Below are 12738 nucleotides of genomic sequence, written 5' to 3'. Positions count from 1 at the left end.
CCATCCAACTAGCTAATAACATTTTGGGGGTGAAGTCCCCCCTCCCACATGTGAGCAGAAGCTACCTCGGTAGTATGAGTAGTGGCACACTGGCTACTTTTTGAGTTGTATGTCGTCTCTCACTTCCAGGGACAGGGGAGAGTTCAATTGGACTGTTTTTAAGGCCTACAAAGCAGATGTTAGCAGCAGAACAAACTCCAATCACAGGTAAAGAGTAGTTCAATTGTTACAACAGCATATCAAACAGCTAGCTAGCTAACTAATTATCTGGTTTATATCAACTACATTCACTATGATCAGCTGATAGACCCTATATGTGCCCTCTCTGTGAGCAGTAGCCTAGGCTAGTAGAGAATAATGAATATAAGGTATTTGGGTAATATACATCTATATATGTAAAGGTCTGCACGGCCCTGATGCATGACAATACAGAATTTGCATGTGAAAACGTGTGAAGAGTCAGATGTCCCAGTTAGACTGTGATCCTCTCCTCAGTAGACTTCTTTCATGTTCTCTGCAACATCCCAAACAGGAGAGCACAGGAGGTTGGTGACACCTTAATTGGGGAGAATGGGCTTGTGGCAATGACTGGAGCGGAATTAGTGGAATGGTAACAAATACATCAAACATATTGTTTCCAGGTGTTTGATGCCCTTCCATTCGCTTCGTTCTGGCCATTATTATAAGCCGTTCTCCCCTCAGCAGCCCCCTGAGCAGGAGAGACAGTTGACCTGGGTACCAGTTAGGTCTTGCCAGTCTAAACGCTGGACAGGACAGTGGGACCCGGTCTCCGTAGTCTTCCAGACAGAACAAACAGAGCTGTGTGGAGGGCCAGCCGTCACAGACGCCGTGGGCCACTGGATTCCTCAGAGAGAACACATCTGGACCACATATTTCCACATGCAAAGCAAGGGAGGCTCAGCATTGGCTTGGATGTTTTCACATCATAAATCCTCAGAGACTTCAAAGGCAAGTTACAGGGACAGTACACTGACAATATTCACAAAACTCCATCATCTCTAAACCATTGTGTTACCCTGGATTTGTCTTGTGGAAAACCTCCTTCCTTTAGGATGGCAAGGAGACAGTCCAACCACAAAAATAAATAGTTATTTTTCAGATGCCTGTATAGTTTTTCCAAGAGGAAATACAGTTTGTTGTGCAGTGAAAGGGACACAAAATGCAAAAAGCTCCTGTTCCATGAACAAATAGACAGACATGTATTTTAAGATTAGATGAGATGTAAGTATTCAAAAGACATACGGTACTCAGATTATTTGTTTCCTCACTCAGAGGGTCAGCATAGTCACATTAAAGACATCCAATGCCCTGCCTTGACCCTCTCCTGACAATTCATGCACTACTACCTTTCAAAGAGGCGAGAGAGATCTTATCCTTACCTGGGATCTTACACTTTGCCACGGTGAGAATCCACAGCAACCTCAAGCAAGCTTGAACAAGTGCCTTTACCATTCTCATTCATTTACACGTACGGTTGTTGTTGACTCACGTCCTGATTCCAACGTGTGGCGATCTTAAAGCACCTAGGAGCTCTTCTGAATCTCAGTTGGTACGGTGCCTTGGTCTTTCTTTGATCTCATATTTCAGCCTCAAGGATGGTATGGATCGAAAGCTTTTTGCTGCCAAGGATCCAGGTGGAATATATCTTTGTAAACCCAAATGAGAGTTAATGAGTCTGAAACCCACCTGGAACCACTTGTGTCAGAGGAGAGAAGCGATTTCCCTGTTCATATCCCTGTCAGAGGAACCACTCGTGTCAGAGGAGAGAAGCTGTTTCCTTTTTAGAGCAACCAGCTCCTGTCACAGTGAGAAGGGAGGGGGTGTGAGAGGAAGAGAGAGAGAAGGAGGGAGCAGCAGGGCAGAAAGGTTAGTCTGAAATACGTGCCCCTCTACAGAGACCTCGAGGCACGTTGGAATTATTGGTTACGTTGCCAAGTAACACGTTTCGCAACGTATTTTTCCCTTTTACCTACCTGTCAAACCTCCCCACCCCTTCTCCACCCCTCACGCTTCGTGTCAAACCTCCCCACCCCTTCTCCACCCCTCACGCTTCGTGTCAAACCTCCCCACCCCTTCTCCACCCCTTCTCCACCCCTCACGCTCCGTGTCAAACCTCCCCACCCCTTCTCCACCCCTTCTCCACCCCTCACGCTCCGTGTCAAACCTCCCCACCCCTTCTCCACCCCTAACGCTCCGTGTCAAACCCCCCCCACCCCTTCTCCACCCCTCATGCTCTGTGTCAAACCTCCCCACCCCTTCTCCACCCCTTCTCCACCCCTCACGCTTCGTGTCAAACCTCCCCACCCCTTCTCCACCCCTTCTCCACCCCTCACGCTCCGTGTCAAACCTCCCCACCCCTTCTCCACCCCTTCTCCACCCCTCACGCTCCGTGTCAAACCTCCCCACCCCTTCTCCACCCCTAACGCTCCGTGTCAAACCCCCCCCACCCCTTCTCCACCCCTCATGCTCTGTGTCAAACCTCCCCACCCCTTCTCCACCCCTCACAAGCAGTGTCAAACCCCCCCGCCCATTCTCCACCCCTCACGCTCCGTGTCAAACCTCCCCACCCCTTCTCCACCCCTCACAATCAGTGTCAAACCTCCCTACACCTTCTCCGCCCCTCACACTCCGTGTCAAACCTCCCCACCCCTGCTCCACCCTCACACTCAGTGTCAAACCTCCCCACCCATTCTCCACCCCTCACGCTCCGTGTCAAACCTCCCCACCCCTTCTCCACCCCTCACACTCAGTGTCAAACCTCCCCACCCCTTCTCCACCCCTCACACTCAGTGTCAAACCTCCCCACCCCTTCTCCACCCCTCACACTCAGTGTCAAACCTCCCCACCCCTTCTCCACCCCTCACACTCAGTGTCAAACCTCCCCACCCCTTCTCCAACCTTACACTCAGTGTCAAACCTCCCCACCCCTTCTCCACCCCTCACACTCAGTGTCAAACTTCCCCACCCCTTCTCCGCAGCTCACACTCAGTGTCAAACTTCCCCACCCCTTCTCCACCCCTCATACTCAGTGTCAAATCTCCCCACCCCTTCTCACCCTCACACTCAGTGTCAATTCTCACCCCTTCTCCACCCCTCCCACTCAGTGCCTCATAGAATCTCTTGTCATCTGATGGATTTCTTTTCACATTTCACATTTCCTACTTCTCACACTATTTCACCTTCACTCTTTTCTCAGTAATAATTGCATACACAGTTCTCCTTTTTACATTGTAGTTTCCACTGAAACAGTATCTTTTCTTGCATCTTGTATGTGAAAGACAGCTGGGTAATTCCACCAATTCGGTGCCTTTTGAGAAGTATAACTAGGTTAAAAAAATTAACATTCTGTCTTAAAGAGCACATGTTCAACTTAAGAGGTAAAAAAATATATACTCTAGTAAGTGCCTATTAAGTGCCAAATAAAGTAACAGGGTTGATCATAACAGGGTTCATGATTTAATCTTAAATCAGCCATAAATCCCCTCATGACAGGGGGAATGGAAGTTGTTAAACGTGTGTGTGTGTGTGTGTGTGTGTGTGTGTGTGTGTGTGTGTGTGTGTTTTGAGAGTGTGCCTACACACTTTGTGCAACTATTCAAGCAGTAGTTCCATTAACCTGCACACCACCCAGGCCAAGCTTCTGCTGTCTGCTTCATTACACATTACTCCAGGGCTAGGTATTAGATTCAGCCAGGGGACGATTTTTGTCGGAGCCAATGGTCGGGTGGCCGGATCATAATTGTAATCTTTTGTATACTGCAAATTGACCACAATTGAATTGAAATTACAATAATTTCATACCTTGATTACACTGTTCCAAAGTTTGGGGTCATTTAGAAATGTCCTTGTTTTTGAAAGAAAAATAACATTGAATTGATCAGAAATACAGTTTTGACATTGTTAATGTTGTAAATTAATATTGTAGCTGGAAACGGCTGATTTTTAATGGAATATCTACAAAGGCGTACAGAGGCCCATTATCAGCAACCATCACTCCTGTGTTCCAATGGCACGTTGTGTTAGCTAATCCAAGTTTATCATTTTAAAAGGCTAATTGATCATTACAAAACCCTTTTGCAATTATGTTACCACAGCTGAAAACTGTTGTTCTGATTAAAGAAGCAATAAAACTGGTCTTCTTTAGGCTAGTTGAGTATCTGGAGCATCAGCATTTGTGGGGTCAATTACAGGCTCAAAATGTCCAGAAACAAACAATGTTCTTCTGAACTCGTGTCTATTCTTGTTCTGAGAAATGAAGGCTATTCCATGCGAGAAATTGCCAAGAAACTGAAGATCTCGTACAACGCTGTGTACTACTCCCTTCACAGAACAGCTCAAACTGGCTCTAACCAGAATAGAAAGAGGAGTGGGAGGCCCCGGTGCACAATTGAGCAAGAGGACAAGTACATTAGTGTCTAGTTTTGATAACAGACATCTCACAAGTCCTCAACTGGCAGCTTCATTAAATAGTACCCACAAAACACCGGTCTCAACGTCAACAGTGAAGAGGCGACTCCGGGATGCTGGTCTTCTAGGCAGAGTTGCAAAGAAAAAGCTTCACTTCACCAGTTTTATTGATACTTTGATCAGAACATTTTATTTTAAAGGACAAAAAAATTATTTCTTCTCGAAACAAGGACATTTCTAAGTGACCCCAAACTTTTGAATGGTAGTGTGTGTCTCTTTTTTTAATTTGTGGGAATACTTGGGAACAGATTTCCTAAATTAAACTCTTTTTAGCAGAATTCCTGGTGAATTTAGAGTATTTTTTGACTAAAAACTAAAAACACTTTAGGGGGCCAATAATATATATTTTGGACACTTAATCGGCTCTTACTATATTGCCTGCTGCCAACCCCTGCATTACTCTATTAAGCCAGGCCACAGAAATTGAGTTCACAGACCAAACAACCGTACAACGTGTGCCATAAAACTAAGTGTGTCTGGCCATTGTTTACCATGTAAAAAAGGTTGTTGGCATCATTTATTTACATTAAAATATATATACAGTACCAGTCAATAGTTTGGACACACCTACTCATTCAAGGGAAGTTTTTCAATGGATTACATTAGGTGGGAAGTTCATTGTAATAGCCTACACATTCTTGACTTGGAAAGCAGCACTTATATATGTTTTGTTTGTCTTTGTGTGGTGTGTGTCTTTGTGTCTTTGTGTGGTGTGTCTTTATGTGGTGTGTGTCCCTGTTGGTTGGAAATGGGTGATGGTCGTCGAGATTGTCTCCCTAGCATCTTCGGGACGTTTTGCAATTCGTAAGCTCGTCTTATAAATCATTAGCACGTTTCATATCAATTCATGCACACGTTTTACTAATTCATGAGCACATATTTGTGAGCCTGTTTAAAAAAAATCTCAGTCAATGTCACTTCCAGTGCTCCATAGAGTCCTGCAGTGTCAACACTTTTGGTACTTTACAGTACAAGTCAAAGGTTTGGGCACACCTACTCATTCAAGGGTGTTTCTTTATTTTACTATTTTCTACATTGTAGAATAATAGTGAAGACATCAAAACTAGGAAATAACACATATGAAATCATGTAGTAACCAAAAAAGTGTTAAACAAATCAAAATATATTTTGTATTTGAGATTCTTCAAAATAGCCCCCATTTGCCTCGATGACAGCTTTGCACACGCTTGGCAATCTCTCAACTAGCAAAACTTTTGAATGGTACTGTATATATATATATATATATATATATATATATATATATATATATATATATATATATATTTTAAATATATTATTTATATATATATATTTATATATACATATATATTTTCCCTTTTTTCCCCTAACCCTACCACCCCCTCTAATTGGAGTAAACTAATGTACAACAGCACTTAGGCTTCTACTTCCAGCTAATACATACTACATACATTTTACGGACACATTATATTTTACATGTATTTTATACATTTTATTTCACCTTTATTTAACCAGACAGGCCAGTTGAGAACAAGTTCTCATTTACAACTGCAACCTGGCCAAGACAGGAAAAGCAGTGCGGCACAAACAACACAGAGTTACACATGGGATAAACAAATGTACAGTCAATAACACAATAGAAAAGTATATATACAGTGTGTGCAAATGTAGTAAAATTAGGGTGGTAAGGCAATAAATAGGCCAAAGTGGCGAAATAATTAGAATTTAACAATTAAACACTGGAGTGATAGATGTGCAGAAGATGAATGTGTAAGTAGAGTTACTGGTTGCAAAAGAGCAAAAAATAAATAACAACATTGGGATGAGGTAGTTGGTTGGCTATTTACAGATGGACTATGTACAGGTGCAATGATCGGTAAGCTGCTCTGACAGCGGATGCTTAAAGTTAGTGAGGGAGATATGAGTCTCCAGCTTCAGTGATATTTGCAGTTCGTTCCAGTCTTTACCTAGCAAAGACTTATAGATGACCTGGAGTCAGTGGGTTTGGCGACGAATATAAAGCGAGGGCCATCCAACGAGAGCATACAGGTCGCAGTGGTGGGTAGTATATGGGGCTTTGGTGACAGAATGGATGGCACTGTGATAGACTACATCAAATTTGCTGAATAGAGTGTTGGAGGCTATTTTGTGAATGACATCGCCGAAGTCAAGAATCGGTAGGATCGTCAGTTTTACGAGGGTATGTTTGGCAGCATTCTGTTGCGAAATAGGAAGCAGATTCTAGATTTAATTTGGGATTGGAGATTCTTAATGTGAGTCTGGAAGGATAGTTTACAGTCAGCTCCAGATACCTAGGTATTTGTAGTTGTCCACATATTCTAAGTCCGAACCATCTAGAGTAGTGATGCTGGACGGGCAGGCAGGTGCGGGCAGCGATCGGTTGAAGAGCATACATTTAGTTTTGCTTGCATTTAAGAGCAGTTGGAGGCCACAGAAGGAGTGTTGTATGGCATTGAAGCTCATCTGGAAGTTTGTTAACACAGTGTCCAAAGAAGGGCCAGAAGTATACAGAATGGTGTCGTCAGTGTAGAGGTGGATCAGAGAATCACCAGCAGCAAGAGCGACATCATTGATGTATACAGAGAAAAGAGTCGGCCCGAGAATTGAACCCTGTGGCACCACCAAAGAGACTGCCAGAGGTCCGGACAACAGGCCCTCCGATTTGACACGCTGAACTCTATCTGAGAAGTAGTTGGTGAACCAGGCAAGGCAGAGAGACCAAGGCTGTTGAGCCTGCCTATAAGAATGCGGTGATTGACAGAGTCGACAGCCTTGGCCAGGTCGATGAATACGGCTGCACAGTATTGTATTTTATTGATGGCGGTTATGATATCGTTTTGGACCTTGAGCGTGGCTGAGGTGCACCCATGACCAGCTCGGAAACCAGATTGCGTAGCGGAGAAGGTTCGGTGGGATTCGAAATGGTCGGTGATCTGTTTGCTAACTTGGCTTTCGAAGACTTTAGATAGGCAGGGCAGGATAGATATAGGTCTGTAACAGTTTGGGTCTAGAGTGTCACCCCCTTTGAAGAGGGGGATGACCGTGGCAGATTTCCAATCTTTAGGAATCTCAGACGATATGAAAGAGAGGTTGAACAGGCTAGTAATAGGGGTTGCAATTTTAGAAAAAGAGGGTCCAGATTGTCTAGCACAGCAGATTTGTGGGGGTCCAGATATTGCAGCTCTTTCAGAACATCAGGTATCTGGATTTGGGTGAAGGACAAATGTTGAGGCTGTGGGGGGTGCAGAGCTGTTAACCTCCCAGGGGGTAGCCTGGTAGGGGTAGCCAGGTTGAACGCATGACCAGTCATCAAAAAAATGCTTCTCGATTATTGTAGATTTATCGGTGGTGACAGAGTTTCCTAGCCTCTGCAGTGGGCAGCTGTGAGGAGGTGCTCTTATTCTCCATGGACTTTACAGTGTCCCAGAACTTTTTGGAGTTTGTGCTACAGGATGCACATTTCTATTTGATAAAGCTTGCCTTTGCTTTCTTAACTACCTGTGTATATTGGTTATATTCTGTTTGTTTTTAGTCCCATCCTTCAGCTACCCATAACCCCTTCCATCTATCTCTGAAGACCATAGAGTTTTGATTTCTATTTGCCATATATTTTTCAACTGTGCTGTGATGTTTCAGAAAAGGTCTGAATCTTTCTATTCTCATAGTTTCTACAGATTTTAAATGAAAGATAAACATGTTTGCTAAGAGTATTTTTATATTATTGATCTATTGACTGTGACTTTTCAGATCACCCAGCAGTGCATTTTTCAGAGTTAGCACCAGGTAAATGTTGCAATTCTTCAGCCATTCCTGAACCTGCGACCAAAAACCAACTGCATATGGACAGTACCAAAAAACAAATGATGTAAGGATTCTGTCTCTTCACAGCTAAATCTGCAGAGCTGGGATGGTTATATCCCCCAAATATATGACATCCTATTGGTTGCAAGAATTTTGTATATTGATCCAAATTTAAAACTCAAAGTTTTGAATCCGGCGTTGTTTTGTGTATCAGTTCATAAACCATGTGCCATGGAATCGATACATCAAAAATCTCTTCCTAACTATGTTGCAATATGTATGGCACAGCTGTACTATTTTTGGTGCTTAAATTAAACTGGTATACTTTTATCACAATTTTCTTTAACCAGTTCTGGTCTTTAATGCAGGGCCGACAGACAAGTTCCTTACTTTCTCCCCCTTCCACTTGCCATTTACATTTTTGCAGTAATGCTGCAATTCATTGGTTGTAGTTTGGGATAGAGTAGACATTTCCATATATCTTTGTTAGCTGCATGTGTGACATAACTCCGGCAGGCCTACATATGATATCATTTTTTCCCAAAACATTTTTTTAATCAATTAGTATATTTTTTAGTTTCAGCATATGAATACCGAGTATGTCCACTTCACCGTCAGTCCATTTTATTGGTAAACTACACAGTAATGTAAAACTTGTATTTTTCAGTGATCCAATACGTAATATAGTACACTTGTAATTTGGTTGTAATCTAGAAGGGTTAGAAAAATAATTTAGATCCTATATAAGATTATGGAGGGATCCAAATTGTGGATTTAAAGAAAACATGAATCAGAAGCGTACAATATGACGCCTTTGTTTTCAAGCCCTAGATTTCTAGCCACTTGATATTATGGTTGAATCTTATTTTAATAGCTAACAGACAACCTTGTTTTACTCCTCTTGACAGTTTTTTATATATTTTTTTTCTCCCTTTTTCTCCCCAATTCCAAGATATCCAATAGGTAGTTACAGTCTTGTCCTATCGCTGCAACTCCCGTACGGACTTGGGAGAGGCGAAGGTCGAGAGCCATGCGTCCGCCAAAACACGACCCCACCAAGCCGCACTGCTTCTTGACACACTGCTCACTTAACCCGGAAGCCAGCTGCACCAATGTGTCAGAGGAACACCGTACAGCTTCCTCTTGACAGTTTAATACTTTTCTGATAAGTAGCCATTATTTACTATTTTACACCTAGGGTTACTATACATAAATGTAACACATTGTATAAAATATTCTCCAAAATGTAAATAAATTCCAGTCATACTTTATCAAAAGCCTTTTCAAAGTCAACTATGAATACCAGGCCTGGTTTCCCAGATTTGTCATAGTGTTCTAATGTTTCCAGTCTTATATTATCTCTTGTTTTTATGGTTGGCCTGGCTGCGTCGGGTCAGGCTGTGAAGTAGTGGTGATGGTCTCTGGGTGCTTGTATAGGCAGAGAGGCATAGAGTGGAGGTGCCTGCAGTGGAGGAGTGGCTGTGGTAGGAGGAAGCCTCAGCAATAGCAATGGATCCAGGAACAGGTGAGGAATGAATGAGGGGGGATGACACACAGATATAGAGAGAGAGATATACACACACGGACAGCACTGCACTACAACAAGCAGGCTTAACATCCTCGTCCCCAAAACACACACACACATGCTATATGTATTCACACAAGGCTCCATGGAAAATGAAATGTGTAAGCCTATTTGATCTGACTCAGTTCTGAGAATTGTTTTGAAGTTGACTATCAGTCTGCAAGACGATCACATTTTCTTTCTTCCCAACCTGTGATGTAAGATAACTGCAATTTAATCTTCTCTCCCACCTTCTCTATCACAGTATTCCTCAACTCCAGTCCTTGAGTACCCCCAACAGCACACATTTTTGTTGTAGCCCACAGACAAGAACACCTGATTCAACTCATTGAGAACTTGGTGATTAGTTGACAAGTTGAATCAGGTGTGCTTGTCCAGGCTACAACAAAAATGTGTACTGTTGGGGAACTGGAGGACTGGAGTTGGGAAACACTGCTCTAACAAAATGGAGGTTAGGTTAGTCAAACAAATCAGTGATGTGACTGAGGGGGGAGTAGCAATATTTCCCCTGAGGGGTAAGAAGGTATGGCAACACAGAGGAGGAGGAGAGATGTCTTCCACTGTTCTGTTCTCGCCACAACATGTTCTTCCTCACATTCAGACACACATTCCTCACTGCTGCAGACCTTAGCCTGAGTCCCAGTCTGTTTGTGCCATCATGCTAAACTCCTTGTCACTACTGGGTGATGACAAATGTTTGGCTTGACAATGACAGCAATAGAGTTGGCAAGAGCACAAATCTGGGACCATGTTACAGACACCTAGGCCCTATTCCTGTAGCCAATTCACACTGCACCACAAACACACGCACTAACTAGGAGCGTAACTGTGTGGGTCTCTCGGCCCCGCCCCTCTCAGAACCTCATCACGGCGGAACCTGTCCGTCACTCCCAGATCCCTGAACTCCCATTGGACAGCAGCCTGCTGTTTGAGTTCCTGCTCTTTCTTTACCTGCTGGTGGCGCTGTTTGTTCAGTACATCAACATCTAAAGAAGCACACACACACACACAGGTACAAACACACACAGTAAATTTATATCTACAGGACCGTGTGGTGGTAACCCTATAGTCATCCAGCGGCCTGAACAGCCTCAATGTGTGTCTGTAGTATTACACACTCGCACGCAGTCACAAACACACACACAGACACTCACTCACTCTAATCTCTGTAGAATTTCTATCTGATGGACTACCACCTAACTAAACTCAGCAAAAAAAGAAATGTCCCTTTTTCACGACCCTGTCTTTCAAAGAAAATTCGTAAAAATCTTCATTGTAAAGTGTTTCAACACTGTTTCCCATGCTTGTGCAATGAACCATGAACTATTAATGAACATGCACCTGTGGAAGGGTCGTTAAGACACTAACAGCTTACAGACGGCAGGCAATTAAGGTCACAGTTTTGAAAACTTAGGACACTAAAGAGGCCTTTGTACTGACTCTGAAAAACAGCAGGGTCCCTGCTCATCTGCGTGAAGGTGCCTTAGGCATGCTGCAAGGAGGCATGAGGACTGCATATGTGGCCAGGGCAATAAATTGCAATGTCCGGACTGTGAGACATCCTAGACTGACCTACAGGGAGACAGGACAGACAGCTGATCGTCCTCGCAGTGGCAGACCACGTGTAACAACACCTGCACAGGATCGGTACATCCGAACATCACACCTGCAGGACAGGTACAGGATGGCAACAACAACTGCCCGAGTTACACCAGGAACGCACAATCCCTCCATCAGTGCTCAGACTGTCCACAATAGGCTGAGAGATGCTGGACTGAGGGCTTGTAGGCCTGTTGTAATGCAAGTCCTCACCAGACATCACTGGCAACAACGTCGCCTATGGGCACAAACCCACCATAGCTGGACCAGACAGGACTGGCAAAAAGTGCTCTTCACTGACAAGTCACGGTTTTGTCTCATCAGGGGTGATGGTCGGATTCACGTTCATCATCGAAGGAATGAGTGTTACACCGAGGCCTGTACTCTGGAGCAGGATCGATTTGGAGGTGGATGGTCCGTCATGGTCCGTCATGGGGCGGCAGGGTAGCCTAGTGGTTAGAGCGTTGGACTAGTAACCGGAAGGTTGTGAGTTCAAACCCCCGAGCTGACAAGGTACAAAATCTGTCGTTCTGCCCCTGAACAGGCAGTTAACCCACTGTTCCCAGGCCGTCATTGAAAATAAGAATTTGTTCTTAACTGACTTGCCTGGTTAAATAAAGGTAAAAAAAAAAAAAAAAAAAAAAAAAAAAAAAAAAAAAATGGTCTGGGGTGGTGTGTCACAGCATCACCGGACTGAGCTTGTTGTCATTGCAGGCAATTTCAACGATGTGTGTTGCAGGGAATACATCCTCCCTCCTCATGTGGTACCCTTCCTGCAATGCCATCAGCCATACTGTTATTTCTGTACGTGATTTCCTGCAAGACAGGAATGTCAGTGTTCTGCCATGGCCAGTGAGGAGCCTGGATCTCAATCCCATTGAGAACATCTGGGACCTGTTGGATCAGAGGGTGAGGGCTAGGGCCATTCCCCAGAGAAATGTCCGGGAACCTACAGGTGCCTTGGTGGAAGAGTGGGGTAACATCTCACAGAACTGGCAAATCTGGTGCAGTCCATGAGGAGGAGATGCACTGCAGTACTTAATGCAGCTAGTGGCCACACCAGATACTGACAGTTACTTTTGATTTTGACCCCCCCTTTGTTCAGGGACACATTATTCAATTTCTGTTAGTCACATGTCTGTGGAACTTGTTCAGTTTATGTCTCGGTTGTTGAATCTTGTTATGTTTATACAAATATTTACACATGTCAAGTTTGCTGAAAATAAAAGCAGTTGACAGTGAGAGGACCTTTCGTTTCTTGCTGA

General features: G+C 43.8%; 1 protein-coding gene across 1 annotated transcript; it reads left to right on the top strand.

Annotated features, from left to right (window-relative positions):
• The first annotated feature begins 2250 nt into the window (after nucleotides 1–2250).
• Nucleotides 2251–3135, top strand: LOC139388202 (uncharacterized). Its single transcript, XM_071134760.1, has one exon. The coding sequence runs from the start codon at nucleotides 2251–2253 to the stop codon at nucleotides 3133–3135; it is 885 nt and encodes a 294-aa protein (XP_070990861.1).
• The last annotated feature ends 9603 nt before the right edge of the window (nucleotides 3136–12738 follow it).

The sequence above is a fragment of the Oncorhynchus clarkii genome, chromosome 29, assembly GCF_045791955.1.
Source record: "Oncorhynchus clarkii lewisi isolate Uvic-CL-2024 chromosome 29, UVic_Ocla_1.0, whole genome shotgun sequence".
Taxonomy (NCBI): Eukaryota; Metazoa; Chordata; class Actinopteri; order Salmoniformes; family Salmonidae; genus Oncorhynchus; species Oncorhynchus clarkii.
The sequence above is the reverse complement of the archived record's forward strand: the minus strand, read 5'-3'. Positions and strand labels throughout refer to the sequence as shown.

What these genes read in the sequence shown, in the direction of transcription:
- LOC139388202 (XM_071134760.1), top strand. Translation starts at nt 2,251, where the DNA reads ATGCTCTGTGTCAAACCTCCCCACCCCTTCTCCACCCCTTCTCCACCC.